General features: G+C 37.1%; 1 protein-coding gene across 21 annotated transcripts in view; it reads left to right on the top strand.

Annotated features, from left to right (window-relative positions):
* Positions 1-15,596, top strand: part of Elavl2 (ELAV like RNA binding protein 2) — a 153,189-nt gene that overhangs the window by 84,527 nt on the left and 53,066 nt on the right. For 17 of the 21 annotated variants that reach the window (XM_074051705.1, XM_074051698.1, XM_074051693.1 and 14 more), the window contains one exon: positions 848-1,091. In XM_074051705.1, coding sequence (XP_073907806.1) covers positions 848-1,091 — 244 coding nt within the window. The remainder of the gene's footprint in view (positions 1-847; positions 1,092-15,596) is intronic. The other 4 variants (XM_074051701.1, XM_074051704.1, XM_074051709.1 and 1 more) reach the window with 1 other exon arrangement.

Raw genomic sequence — 15,596 nt, forward strand, 5'->3', positions numbered from 1 at the left:
GACTAGTCTATTTGCAAAGTTTCTCTGTTTACAGTGTTGTTTTGGTGGACTGGAGATTTTTTTTTTCTTCTTCCTTCTTAAAATCAATGGAATTGTTTGGGGATTGTAGATTAATTCCCTTGTTGGTGAACCTTAGCTGCCGAGACTGACAAGAAAGGCTATTTAGAGTCTGTGTGGTAGAAAAATTACCAATAGCTTCATTCCCAAGTTATCTTACAAACCCTTTTCACTCCCTAACATATAATATCTATTTTTTTTTATTTCTTTCCAATGGTCAAGGTATAAGATATTGTTAATGAAAAACATTTTCAATCTGTAACCAAAACAGTACATGTTGACAAATTTATATTTTTTAAAGTACTCTTGCTCCTTGATTTTAAGTTAATGGATGTCTGTCAGTTTTAAAATAGTGAACCTCTTAGGCTAACTGAAAATCATCTTCAGAGTCAGTAGGTCATTTTTCAGTTTGTTTTGGTAGCATGTTACGTACTTTTATTTTCTAGTATGATTTTTAATGAGGGCTCAATTCTGTGCCCTTTGAGACTAAATTTCCTGCTCTGTGGACACTTCAGGTGAGTGAGGGTTAGTAGATCTAAATGTGATTCTAGAAAACGTTTGAGATTTAAATTGTGCTCATGTGCATGTATGTGAAAGTATAATTGTAGTCTTAAGTTGAATAGCTTAATTTGAAGTAAAATCAGCGTAGGTGTTGCACTTTTTGTTGAAGCTTTATTGTAATTTCAGCAGAATGACTTGTGTTTTGTGACAAGTGTTTAAACTCTTGGATGGAATCTCTAATAGGTTGTGAAATATGAATTCTGACATTTCTTATTTTCTCTGTTTTTAGCAGGTAATTGCTGCCATGGAAACACAACTGTCTAATGGGCCAACTTGCAATAACACAGCCAATGGTCCAACCACCATAAATAACAACTGCTCATCACCAGTTGACTCTGGGAACACAGAGGACAGCAAGACCAACCTAATAGTCAACTACCTTCCTCAGAATATGACACAGGAGGAGCTAAAGAGTCTTTTTGGGAGCATTGGTGAGATAGAGTCCTGTAAGCTTGTAAGAGACAAAATAACAGGTATGCAGTTTTTTGTAGACAAGTCACATTTAAAGGATCATGGTTTTGGATATTAGAAAATTGTGTTTACTATTTGTAAATCATTCAGTGGTATACTTTTACATCTCGATTTTCTTTTATTAGTTATATAAGCAATATGAAACTTAGCTTTAAGATATTTAAGTTTTTCTTTTAAAACAAAATATTTTAGGGGCAGTATGTGTGTACACACACACACATATATATGTATATATTTATCGTTGTGCTGGGTGGGGGTACCTTGTAGCAGTTACAAAAGTTCTTACAATATATCAAATATACCATACTTGGATTCACCCCCTCCACTATTCTCCTTCAAACCCCCACCCCCCATTTCTGGAATAGTTTCAGCAGATACCATTTTTCCATTTGCATACATGCAAGCATTGTATTTGCACCATATCCACCCTCCTTTACCATTTTTCCAGGGGACAGTATATAGTTTAACTGGACTTCAATGTATTCTAAGAAAGATGTCTGTGGAAAATTTTTAAAAGTGTGTGTATGTGCACAGCTGTCATGTTAACCTTTATGTTTGTTTCTTCTTTGCTTATATTATTGTGCATTTCAACAATGAGCAATGAGTAGAATGTTGTGTTTGGAAGAGAGAAATAAAAACACTTGTTAAAATGTTCTTTAAATCAGTATGGTCCTCATGTTTATAATATATGCGATAAGGTAATTGGCAATACTCACATTGTCAATTCATAAACATTTCTTTTGATATGAGTGTAAGACTCCATGGGTGTTTCATGTTATTATTGAATTTACGTGATGGGGCATATCCAATTGATTTACATGGCTTATAATCAAATGTAACAAACTAAATGTTTGAAATGAGTAAAGTATTCTTAAGGTCAGAGTGAAGGACGAGTCCAGAAGTCCAAATTCTTTAATTAGTTTGTGACAAGTTAGCTTAGTTCCAGATTTCCCTTAGAAAAATGAGGTTAAGGGCAGAGAAGGGTCACACTGGGTTATTTGTGAGGTCAGTTTGGGCTTTCCTGAGATGATACTTTTAGCCGTTTTGTAATGAAGACCTTTAGGGTCATTTTCTCCAAACCATCCAAGTGAGTTCATGGAGCCTGCACCTGGGCATGGCCTCAGTGGCTTGTTTCTTCAAGTTGCAGATTGAAGTTCTTCATAGGGAATGTATTCATTGAAATCAAGTAAGAATTTAACTGTCTCTAGTCCACACTAAATAATTATGCTTTAATTATGCCGCTTCAGTGTTCACCATATTGTTAGGAAGGTTCCTCTGTTGTTTTACACTGATAATCAGATCAATGACATTTTCTGGTTTCTTTTCCAAAATGAGGTTGAGCTGAGTATGTGAAATTTGTAAAAAAAAAAAAAGATTTTGAAAAGTGAAGAACAAAGGCATCTTATGTCTGAACTTAATACTGGATTTATCCTTGTTTATTTTTTTAGCAAAACAGTATCCTTTAATGAGGATTTCGTACCCTCCTTGACATAAATGGTAAAGTGATAAATAACATGAAGGCTGTGACACAAATTATGGCTCTTGTTTGATTGTTTAATGGTTACCTCTGCCATTACAAAGAAAGATGCTTAAGCAGTACATAAAATGACATTTCTTTGTTATGATACTGGGAGTGATAAACGAAAATATTGAACAAATCATATACTTTTTGTATTAGGCAATTTTCATAAGAAACATCTGAAATTTTTGACTCTTATCCCTGACCAGATATGAATTATCTTATTCTTCTAACATAAACTTTTTTTTTGGCAGAACTAGGGTTTGAACTCAAGGCCTCATGCTTGCTAGACAGGTGCTTTTACTGCTTGAGCCACTCCACCAGCCCTCCATAAACCTTTCATAATAACTGTTATGTGGCCTAATAGGATAAATTTGAGTTTTGCATCTTTACACCTTTTGCTTCTTTGCCATCACTGTGAACAGGGAACTGTGAACAGTGGCAGTAGAAACACATGGACCATCCAAGATACATACATACTGAAAAACTGCATCAGTACATGTCCATTTACATCACTCCCCAGCCCTGCCTCGTTGTCTTCTCATTGGAAGAAGAAGGGCAATGGAGTGTTCCATTAACATCCAGAAGCAAGTAGGGTACCCCAGAAATTCCACAGTAGACATCAAAGTTGAAGGATGTTCTCTTTTTTTCCTTGGTTTTGAGACAGGGTCTTGCTTCATAGCACAGGCTGGCCTCTCACTGGCTGTCCTCCTGCCTTAGCCTCCTGAGAGTGCTGAGATTACAGCTGTGCACCACCATACCTGGCTTTCAAAAGATGTGTTCTAAGCTTCGTGAGATAGTCATAATTATTCCTTTAAATAAATGTTCTGTTGAGAGACAAGTTTGAGATATGCTGGGTTCCATAGTTCTCTATTTAATATTTTCTCTGTAGATCACTAGCCTGTTAAGAACTGTAGACAATCCTGCTCAAACAAAAACTATTGGATAATCCGCTTTATTGTTTCCCAGCCTTATTTGATTATAGAATCTATTTGGGGGCTATCTCTCTGACACTTGATTTCCACTGAACATGTTGTATAAAAACTTTGCTTGTTTGTCTTGAGACAAGGTTTTACTGTGTAGTCCAGACTGGCCTCTAACTGGCCAGCCTCCTGTCTCAACCTCCCGACTGCTGGGATTATAGCTGTGCACCACCACACCTGGCTATAAAAACTTTGAAATTGGTTCTTAGACAGTATAATCTGAAATTCTTCCCCAAGTTGATCACATCAGTGATAATGGGCATGTTTATAAGATAAATGTAACGATAAAGTATAAATTAAAAAGTTGAGTGGGTAAATATGAATGTTGTCCACCCTTCTATAACCTGTCTTGATTTGGCCCACTAACATGTGGGTTAAAATGGTTTACAGAAGGGTCTGACTCACTTAGCTTCCACCTTAAGAAGATCTTGAGAGAATGTATGCAAATTCAGATCCTGTCCTATTGAGCTTAGCATCAGCTATATTATGTAGTTTTTCAGTACACATTTTAGTGACAAGTGAGAATTCTGTGGTCTCTTTCTAATTATCCAACACCTAGAGAGCAATTGGGGCAGATTTTTGGATTTTTAATTTTAATTTCTTTTATTTTGAGGTACTGTTGGTTGAGTATAAAACCTCACACTTACTAAGCCAGCCCTCTATCGTTTGAGCCACACCCCTCCAGCTTCTTTGTTTGTATTTTGTTTTGAGTTAGGGTCTTACTAACTTTTGCCTGGGCTGGCCTTGAACTTGAGATCTTCCTGCCTCTACCTTCTGAGTAGCTGGGATTATAGATATGAACTTCCATGCCCAGCTGTATTCTGATTTTGTAAGTGCACTAGCAGTAATTGTCTGGGATATACAAAAACTTTTAGCTTTTTAAAAATCTTACTTAGTGATGAATTAAAATATCTGTATTTCAGTACAAAGCTGTTTAGTTAGGAAAGTAAGCGCCTCTTTCCTAAATCCTTGCCTAGAGCATCTAATTTTTAGACTGTGTCAGTGTTAGTAAATGAGTGTCACTATTTTGAAAGAATGAGGTTTGGGGAAGTACATTAAGAAACATGTTAAGAAGCAGATACAGTAATCTCTCTAGCCTACATTCTGTTTATGATGTTGTTTTTCAGCCTCCCTTTGGGGTCCTGACTAGCTCTGTGCTTCAGTCAGTTTCCTGTCCCTAGGCATTCATCACGAGAAGCCACTACTGCTCGTACAGTTCAGCTAGCAGTGGTCTGTCCCGTTGAGTTCTTAAACACACTTTGAGTTGACGACACCTGCCAGTGTTGCATTCTAGAGGAATGAAGTGGATTTTCTGATGCAAGGAATGAATAGAAGAGTGTTAGAACCAGCAGTCTTAGAGGTGACTTGAGCTAACCTTTCACCTTCCTTTCAACAAACAAGCAATAAGAGGCCCAGGTCTGTGAAATAACCAGTGCAAGGCCACAAATAAGTATAGTCTAGAGCAGTGACCAGAATTCTGTTTTTAGAATACTTCACCCAGGTGTTTCCTCTTGCCTCTTCTTAGAGGCAATAACTTACTTTAAAAGATAAGCACAGGGCAAACTAACAAATTTATAGTGAGACATGTAACTCACAGAGCTACCAAGTGAGCATCTTCCAGTGAGTATGTTCTTCGGTGAACTTCAGGTTACCAGTGTTTTTTCCTGAACCTTTTAGGGAGATATGGAACCAGGGATTTCTGTGTTTGCTTGTTCTGGCCTTGAGAAGGGTGAGAGATCCTGTAACTGCAGTGTTTTAATCCCCGTCCAGCCCAAGTACCCTCACTTCCTCAGCATTGGTCTCTGATGAGTTAACTCCTAGGGATCAGGACTAGAATGTTGAGTTTAAAAGTCACCAGGCTGTGTCTTCACTGCCTACTTGACCTGTCCCTGGGAGAGTGTGTGTCTATGTAATTAGTTCTTCAAACCTCCAAGACAGATTGTCCTATCATGGTTATTTTTCCTGTCTTCTAAAAGAAGGGCTAGAGAGTTATAGTTTGAGACCTCAGATAAGGAGTGTTGCTTGTTATATCTTGGCATGGTACCTCAGTCTTGCTCTGTGAATTATTTGAGGTATGTCTTGTGCTGTCACCTGTAAGAAATCAGACAAAAACGAAAGAAACCAAAGTAGGCAAACAGATATAAACTCCAGGGGGCCCAAAAGACTGCAGACTTTGACTGCCTCTTCAGTTGTAGTACCTTGCATGTTAATGAAAGCCTCTTCTTTTCCTTTAGGCTCCTGTAGTAAAATCTTTTTATTTGAGGGTTCTTAGCTTCCTGAGAACTTTAAAGCTAGTTTTCATCCTTGTTTTAAAGCTAGTTTTCATCCTTGTTTATTGTATTGGAACACTGATTTTCAAATGTTATTTTAATGGCACAGGATTCTCTCCTCCTCCTCAAACAGTACAATCTCAGCTTCTCAGGATTGAAATGGATAAATAGTGTTTTTATTATTCTAATGGATACCTTCAAATTTAATAGCATTTATTTGCTGAGATGAGGCCAGTCAATCATAGTGAACACAGGCTGTTTTGATGAATATTAATTTGAAAATATGCTTCTGTATGTCAGTTATAATCTTAAACCAGCCAGCATCAGGGAATGGAGAATGCTTAAGACAAGTAGTTGAGAACAGCAGGGTGGATGGGCGAGTGGTAAGTGGGTGGTGTTAACTTAATAAACACCTTACTTTGCAGCTTCTGTGTACTGTTTAATCAGAAAAATGGCAGAAAGGTTGTGTGTGTCCCCAGGTCTGTAGGAAATGTAACTTGGCTTCCCAGGGATAAATGCTTTGGTGGTCCCTAGTGTATTAACTGCAGTATACATTTGAGTTTATTTTTAGATTTTAGTAGCTAAATTTGTGTGAAAAGAAATTTGTATCAAGTTTGTAGAACCCCTGATGCAAGCTTGAAACATATCTAGTAGATGAAAGGTACCAGGGAAACTTTGTGTGTTTCTCAGAATATCCTTAGATACCTCTAATTTTTCATGGTCCCTTTTTCTTTTTTAAAAGGTCATGGTTAATCACTGATTTAAAAATTTGATGTTACCATTATGGAAGCTTTTTGTAAAACTTTAAGAAGACTTGAATTTATTCTTCTACATTCATTTAAAGTCACTTGAGTGGGTTTTTTTTTTTTAATAGAAAAATTTGCAGTGATAATGTTGATTAATTTCAATAGATTACGGGATAATGAAACTAGGAATTTTTTAAAGTTGAAGAAATAAAATACTATTATTTACCAGTGACAAAGGAAAAACTTCCTTTACTCTGTTAGGTTTAGTATCCAGGGACTTGCAAATTAAAAGACCAGTTAATTGAAGAAAAGGTACAATTTTTAATAATATTTTTACATGCTACAGAGTGCACAGAATGGAAGTGAAATGTGAAGTAGTAGATTTGGGGACTTACATAATTTAAGAAAGGAGAGGTTTGGACTTTGAAGAATGATAAATGTGGGGCAGTGGCTAGGGAAACAAAGGGAAGAAGAGTTATTTTAGCAAGGCTTATGTGGGCATATCTCAGGAACACTGTCTCTGGTGATAAGAGTCCTTGTCTGCTGGGATGGGAACACCATCACATGGGGAGGAAAGGGAGGGAGACAGAATATTCTTCTTGCATCTATCGATTCTCACTTGTCTTCAGTTTAAAATAATACTTATGCCAAATACGAATATTTTAGGTTGGCATATGCTGGACTTTTCTTCATATTTTAAATTGAGTCGTCCCTCCACTTTGTAATGTAGTACAACAGTGAATTGTTTTCCTTTGATGGTTTTTATTCTTTTAGTACCTTTATTTATTTCAGTGTTTTAGCACTAGCTCTTGTTTTTCTAAACTGTCTAAATTCTGAATAGAGTTGGGACATTTCTTTTCACTATCTGTGAACAAAATAGTTGATCACTGAAGCTAACGCTATGGTTGAGAGTTTGACAACTTCTTTCAAACTCTGCTTGAGTTAATTGACTTTCAGCTGAACCCCATGTAGTTACTGAATTCTGATCACGCTGTACACTCTCAGAACCTGCCTTTCCAACTAAAAGGTCAGCTCTAACAAATATTTTCCATTTCACTTCTGAGTGTCATTTGATTTGTTAGGTCTATACAGTGACTTAATTACCATGTTTCACTTCTTAAATTTTTTTTTCCCTTTAAAGTTTTACCATGTCAATATTTTGACACCATTGGAGGCTGGGGGCCTCTTTATTAGAGATGTATCTATAATCTAATATTTTGTTTGTTTGACACAGGGTCTCACTGTAGCCCAAGTTAGCCTGAAACTTGGGATCCTCCTGCCTCAGCATCCTGAACATTGGGATTACAGGTGTACACCACCATGCCTAGCTGTGTAATCAGATACTTTTCTTGAGGGGTTTTAAGCAGCAGAGTAGCATTGGTATGTCTTCGGGTACTGTGAAGAAACAGACAGTTAAAACTGTCTCTTGTAACCTAATTGCTCAGTGAGCTCTTAAACTACAGATCATCTTTACTTTTAGCTTGGTGTGGAGTGATCATTGTATAGTACAAATCAGAACTGATTTTTACTTTGTACTTTATGCCTCTTTTTGCTTTTGAAAATTTTAGCAAAGATTTATTTTAGTATAGCAGGAGAAAGATATAGACAAAGGGGGCGGGTGAAGAGAAACGGAGACATTTCCTTTCCTCATGCAGGAAATGGGAGCATACTCCTTTATGCCTCTTTTAAGGAAAGAATAAAATACAAGATGACAGTATTTAATTTAAACTGTGTTGATATGTTCTTTATTGTCATGTGAAATAGGTACGGTGTGTGATGCAGTGGTAATAAGATTCATCAGAACACTCTGTACACTAGGATGGTTATTTAGGATTAATATTGAAAGAGAACGTCTGATATCTTTTCTGCTGTTACAGAGTTGGCTTTATAAGCCCTAGTTTTAGAATAAAAAATTTATTGTTACACTTGGACTCAAGTCTAATCCTAGTCACTTAACCTGTGGCCTTTCCTGAGCTGTTTGACTCTGAACTTTAATCCACAAAATACAGAATGCACAGGGTGTTTTCTCCCCTCCCTCCTTCCTTCCCTTTTCTACCCACTCCACCTCTTTTTATTTTTTTTTGGGTGGGATTGGGGTTTGAATTTAGGGCTTCAGGGCTCTGCTGCTTGACCCACATCTTCAGTCCACTTTGCTCTGGTTATTTTGGAAATGGGATCTCAAGAACTATTTGCCTGGCCTTGAACTGCGATTTTACCAATTTGTCTCCCAAGTAGCTAGGATTAGAGGCTTGAGCCACTTACACCCAGCTGCTGCTGGTTTTTTTTTTTTTTTTTTTTTTTTTTTTTGAGATGACTTCTTGTAGCCCAGGCTGACCTCCAACTTGTAATCCTCCCACCTTAGCCTCCCACTTGCCCTAAGTTGCTGGAATTATGGGTCCTTACCACCATGCCCAGTTTTCCTGTTGTCTTTGTAAGAAGTTTATGAAATTGCATGACAAATGTCTCTCTGCTTTGGGTAAATCAGTTTTTGGGAAAAAAAAATCTTCAAATAGATCTTTTGTCCTAGAATTCTTATTTTCTCACAATGTGGGAAGAATGTAAAACTCATTTTTTGTCCTTTACTGTCTAGGTGATTTGACCACCATAATTGGTTTTCTCAGGGTGGGACAAAGTAGGAATAGGAAGTCAAAGGCAATAACTTGAGAGCCCGGAAAGATGACTGATAACATTACACAAGCTTCTGTGAGCCAGAATACTGGTGCATGGAGTTACTGCTCTATTTGGTATTGTGCACATGGTATTCAGAATGAATTTGCTTGACTTAAAATATGAAGGTACTCTCATCCAGGCTTCCCCAGTGGACTGCTACTGACCTGGAGGTTCAGCAAGTTGTTAAATTTAGCCATGAGATATTGGTTAGGTAAAATCTAACCGTGGCTTGTTTGTATTTTCATTGACATCTTCCTTAAGATGAATATCCCTTTAATGTAAATTGCAAATATAATTATTAAATGCTCTGATTTCATCAACTAAGATATTCAAGTAGAGAAATAAAGAGAACTTTGTACTTAAATGGGAAAAAGGCCAGTAATCTTGCTGTGTTAGCAGGTTAGACAACTTAGAAAAAAATTGCTATCTCTTGTTTTCTTTTCTGTTGAAATATTCATGGAAAACATTGCTTCATTCAGTCATCACAGATTTTACAGATCTCAGTTTGTGTGGGGGACATTTTCCATGAGGACATGGTTAACTTAGCAGATGCAGTTTTATATCTTGTTGTCCTTTTTTGTTAAATCCTTATGCATATTGTGAATTAGAATTTATTTTTAGCTCTTAATGAGTTCTTTTCTTGTCATTGTACTTTTTGTTGGAACTCTTGTTTTCTACATAATGCTCTCATTTTGAAGGGAGAGTGTATGTGGTTTACAAATCCTGTATCTACCCCCTGCCTCTGGCTCTACTAAAATTTGCATATCTTGGTATAGGATGGTGGTCTTGATTATTTGTTACCTTGTAGAATATGTGGTGATGTCCTTGATCCTTTATAAGCTGTTTGACCTTGGACTTCTTCATGAGAAGGTCAAATCTTCCTTTTAGGAAAAGGTATAAAGGAGACATAGATGTATGTAAACAGGTAAACCAGAATCCTTGGGTAATTTCAGGGTTACTGGAACCTGAGGGAACAAAGTTATTTCCTCACGTTTTAAGGCTTTAAATCTAATCTTAAGGAATCACTGGTCATTAACAGAGTGGCCTCCAAGATACTGTCTTCTGAATCCTTCCTAACCCTACGTTGGTCTGTGGGTGCTTTATTCATACCTCCAGGATGAATTGTAGTTTGCTCTTAGTCCATTTTAAAAGGTATCTATCTAAATAGGCTGATTAAGTTGTGTTAAATCAATTGAAAGCTCTTCATCTGTAAAAAAATAGAGGTACTCTCCAAATGGCGTCCCAAGTCTTATCTCTGATATTCAGTGATTTTTTTTTTTAATGGACCTCAGTAATAACTTGACTCTGCTTAAACACAGTCCTAGATGGTTTACCATGTATGGTGCACACAGCAGTGACCATCTGAAACAGAATGATTTGGGATATAACATCTTAAAATTTCAAGATAGTAAATTTGGTTTGCTTTTAAACCATTATATTGTTAGTATTTCTAGGCCTTTATTTCAGAGATCGCTTCATGTTATAGTAAGATTGAAATACAGATTTGACAATACTGATTTACTGAGTTTTCTATTACTATTTTTTTCTTTTGTTGGTATTGGCATTTGAACTCTTGGCCTCATGCTTGCTAGGTAGGTGCTCTACAACTTGAGCCACACCTCCAGCCCTTTTTTTTTTTTTAAGTAGTGAAAATCAGGAGCCTTGTAAAATAGATTTCGTTCAATATATTATGTCTCCTAATTCCAGATTCTAGAGCATTTAACATTGGACCTACTTAACAGCAGATGTGGAATCTTCTGGGTTTAGCTTCCATGTTGTATTTGAGTTTTAGTTCTCTGCATGTTTATGGTAAACCACCAAATAAGGGAGTTTAATATTCTTTCTTGGCTTCCAGAGCAGGATACTGTCTTTAAAAGGGTCCCTCCACTCTTCTGTTGAGGGATGAGATGTTGCAATGGACCTCAAGTTAATTTGCTGTGTACAACTCTCAAGTGGATAATAGTAGTCACCAGAGGAAAAGGATCAAGGCTTAGCTACTGTCTAGGTTATAATGCAAGCTGGTCTCAGGACAGGTTCTGCCATATATACAGACCTAACAGGTGGGCCCAAAGTTATCCCTACAGTGTTTTGTAAGCTTAATAAAGGCCCAGATCTCGGTTCTTTTTTAGGTGCTTTGACTTTGTGAAATGTTCAGTTGAGGCCAACAATATCCTAGAGGTGGGATCCTGTACCATATTTGTGTCATGCACAAAGAAATCCCTTTAAGTAAAGGCTGAAATCCAGTTATGTTTAATATTCAGAGATTCTGTCCATATTGAGGGGGCTGTCTTGAATTAAGCTACTTTGGAATCTTGTGCCCTGTTTATACAAGGGTAGGCATCTTGGAAACCTTTAGTTTTACCAATAAGACCCTGTTTCTAACACTCATTATACTAATTAATAAGTAAATAGCTTACAGAACAAAAACTCGTTTTGGTATTCATTATGCAAATTAGCAGAGAATTAGTTATTGATTTAAATGTGGATGGTCTAGATAGGCTCTTACAGGTCACTTAGATTTTAGCACTTACTTGTTTTATGCTAATTAATTACTCCTGGGACTGCATTAAATAATATATTAGATGACCACCAGAATTAAAGTTTACACTACTGCTGCATGTAACAAATACTAATTTTTTTATTATGATAAAATATACATAATATAAAACTTACGATTTTAGTTATTTTAAGCATGCAGTTCAGTGGTTCTGACCACATTTATAGTGTTAGGCAAGCATCACCATTATTCAGAACCTTTTCATGAACTCAAAAGTTTTGTAGTGCTAAATAGTAACACCCCATCTCTCTACCTCTAGCCCATCCGTCCCTCCCTTCCTTCCTCCCCTCCCTCCCTTCCTTCCTTCTTCTCTCCCTCCCTCCCTCTCTCCTTCCCTCCCTCCCTGCCCCTCCTCTCACCTTTCCTCTTCTCCTCCCCCTCCTCTTCTCTCTTTCTCCCTTCCCCCTCTTTTCCCCTCCCTCTCCCCCTCATTCCCTGAATCTTCTGTGTATTTTCTCTTCATCTCCATATGACTTCAGGGACCAACCCTTTCTCCTGAAAATAGTTTTTTTGTCTTTAAACTTAGTTCTTTCCCTTTCCCCACAAATGAAACAAATACTCAATTAAAATACTGAGTTTGTGAGATATTTTATCAGATTGCTGGCTACTTGCAGGGTTTCCATATTAATCCCCTTATAGTTTTCCAACCTGGTTCAAGCTTGTTTTATTCATTCAGAAGTTGCCTTAAATCTTTCTCACTTCACATTTAATGTGGAAGAAGAGGCAGTGACATGCACAGTAGATTCAGAAGAAAGAATCCAAAGAGTTTTGCTCCTCAGAAGTCGACTTCTGCATTCACACTTTCTCTCCTTTTCCCTGGGTTAGAACATCCAGAAGTGAACGTCTGTGTGGTTTCTTGGGACACAAGATATCATAGCAGTGTCGCCAACCATCCTTCTCTTTACTTCATTTGATCCTTTCCTCTACTGAGAACCTGATTGGTAGAATGCCATCCCTCAGTAGAAGGAGCAAAAGAGGGACAAGTAGGAATTCCCTTTGGTAATTTAATTTTTTCTTCAGGTTTCCGTCCCTTCTCTAGTATTCCTTCCACGCAACCCTCAAAAACAAACTACCACCAAAACAGCAACCAACCAACCAAATCAAATCCCCAGGGTAGAGACATTTCTTTTTCTTTTTTTTTTAAGAGCCCAGGAATAATTATTCTAGTTCAAGAAGAACTAAATATCTTCCTAAAGCAACTTTGGGAGGAAGATGCTGATATGTGTGTGTGTGTGTGTGTGTGTGTGTGTGTACATACAGTCTCTAAATACAATATATGTATAGTGTATATCCATATAGTATATAGTGTGTGTGTATATATACATGTTAGTTAGAGACAAGTAGTCTGTGGCCCGTTATAGCCCTTGCATAATTCCAGATTCTGTTACCAAGTAGAGCAGTCTTTTAAATTTTGGGTCTCATACCTTGGCCTCTTGCCTTCTCTCGGCATCAGCCAAATGTCTGTTGGCTGCAGCAGTATCACTCCACTCTTAGTGACCGTATTTATTTTAAAATGTTGGCTGTTGATAACTGAAAAGCAGTTGCATGTGTTGGGGCTTAACAGAAAGCTGCCTCTGGGTTGTATGAATTTAAAATACTTAAAAAAGGGTAATACTCCTCATGGTTGAGGTCTTTAAAAACTTTTTTTTAGTTTTTTGATGCTAGGGATTGAACCCAGGACTTTGCACATGTTAAGCACATGCTTTACCACTGACTTACACCCTTATCCCTGTGCTTAAGGTCTTAATTCAAAACTCATACAGACTTTCCTCCTCTCCACTGCCTACTTTGTACCTGTGTTTGTGGGGAGCTGCCAGAGGCCTCTCACTGGGATGAGGAAGGTCTCCTCCTCTGAAATTGTAAGGTTTTGTCTCGCAGTAGTGATGAAGATGACTCAAGATTAACCCATTGTTGGATAGCCTGTGTCTAAGACGTGGATGTGGTGGAGAACGTGATCCAGTATTGTATTGTATTCCTGATTTCAAGGGGTGAATATCTGTTGGAGAGAGCCTGAGTTATGAAATGCTCTGGTAATGTGACTTCTTGTGGTACCACCTGATGGTTGGGGTGAGATGAGAGAAGTGGTCATGTTTTGGAAGAGTTGTATAGAATATAAATGGAGTTGAATAGAATATAAATGGTTGGTTTTTGAGCTGGGACATAGAAGCAGTATAGTTTGATTCACTAATGATTTGTTGGTTACTTCATTTGATGGTTAATATTTGATATAATTCTTTATTTGAATAGAAATGAGAATTGTTTTCAGGTTATATGGAAAAGTTTCTAAAGATCTTCATGGATTCAAAAGAAAATTATCTAATTGTCTTATTCTTTCTTCTCCATATGTGAATTATCTTTCCTGCAATATAAGTGGTGGAAGGATAATTCTAGAAGCCAATGGATAATTCTTTCTTGTCTCTGCTGTTATATAAGCAAGGATCCAGTAAAGGACTCAGATAAAGTCAGGATGGCATTTTCTCCCAGGCCCTTGGTCATTAATGAAGTGATGGAAGGGTGGTAAGATGGTGACATAACCTCTGTGTGTTGAGGTGGTAGTTTTCTTCCTGCTTCTTGACTCTCTGGACCCTGATTTGTAGGCTCTCTTCCTTCTGAAAACCTGTGTCTCTTTTAGTAAATCCTTTTTGCCAGTTAGTGACAGTCAAATTTGTGTTATGTGTAATTTAGACTGTAATGAAATAACTGTTGAGTAATTCATATTTCTATCTCTTTCTGTCAGAGTTTAATTTCAACACACCCAAAAGGAATCTTACTAATTTTTTTGTTCTCACCTTGGCCTGTAAGAGAGTAACTTTTGTAGTTATTTAGAAGTTATTTATACTTGTCATAGTTGTTGGTGAAGGATTTTGTTGCTGTTTCAAGAAGTGTGTGTGTATCTTTCTTACTTATTTTTTTTGGCAGTATTGGAGATTGAACTTGGGTCTTTGTCCTTGCTAGGCAGATGGTCTACCACTTGAGCCATACCACTACCCCTTTTGCTTTAGCTTATTTTTCAGATGGCATCTTCTGCTTTTGCCTAGGCCAGCCTTAAACTGTGATCCTACTTCCTATGCCTCCCATAACTAGGATTACAGACATATACCACTGTGCCTGACCATTCATGTGTATTTTATAAATAAATTCTCTTGTTGTCTTTCAAACAATTGACTTGTATTTGCTCTTCACATTGTTGGTGTTGAAGAAAACAAAATGTTTGATATAATTATGCATAAAGAGAAGAGTTGGTGCAATAAGTATACTGGTGTTCCTTTTCAGTTAACCTTGTGTAACTTCTCCACCATTTGCCTGTGTTTCCTGGTCACTCCTTTCCTTCTTGAGTGTGAGCAAGAACAGCCTGAGGAATAATGGGGTGGAGGAATAATGGGGTAACAATCAATACTGGAAGTGATTTACTGGTGCTAAGAGTTCAAATTTGAAACAGTTTCACATCATTAAATATCATGGAGTAGTTAATTGAATCTAATATGTTTAAATTTTCATATTCTGGAGACTTAAAAAATTTGTTCTTTTTCCTTTCTTAAAAAATGTGCTGTTGCTGGGTGTGGTGGCATGTGTCTATAATCCCAGCACTTAGGAGACCAAGGCAGGAAGATCACAAGTTTGAGGACTGCCTGGCTACCTGGTGAAACGTTGTCTCAAAATAAAAATAATTATAATAATATATAATTATAATTATATATAATAATAACCAAAATACCCCTTGAGAGGCACTATGCATCTTATTTCACATCTTTTCATATGCAT

Source organism: Castor canadensis, chromosome 13 (genome assembly GCF_047511655.1).
Source record: "Castor canadensis chromosome 13, mCasCan1.hap1v2, whole genome shotgun sequence".
Classification (NCBI taxonomy): Eukaryota; Metazoa; Chordata; class Mammalia; order Rodentia; family Castoridae; genus Castor; species Castor canadensis.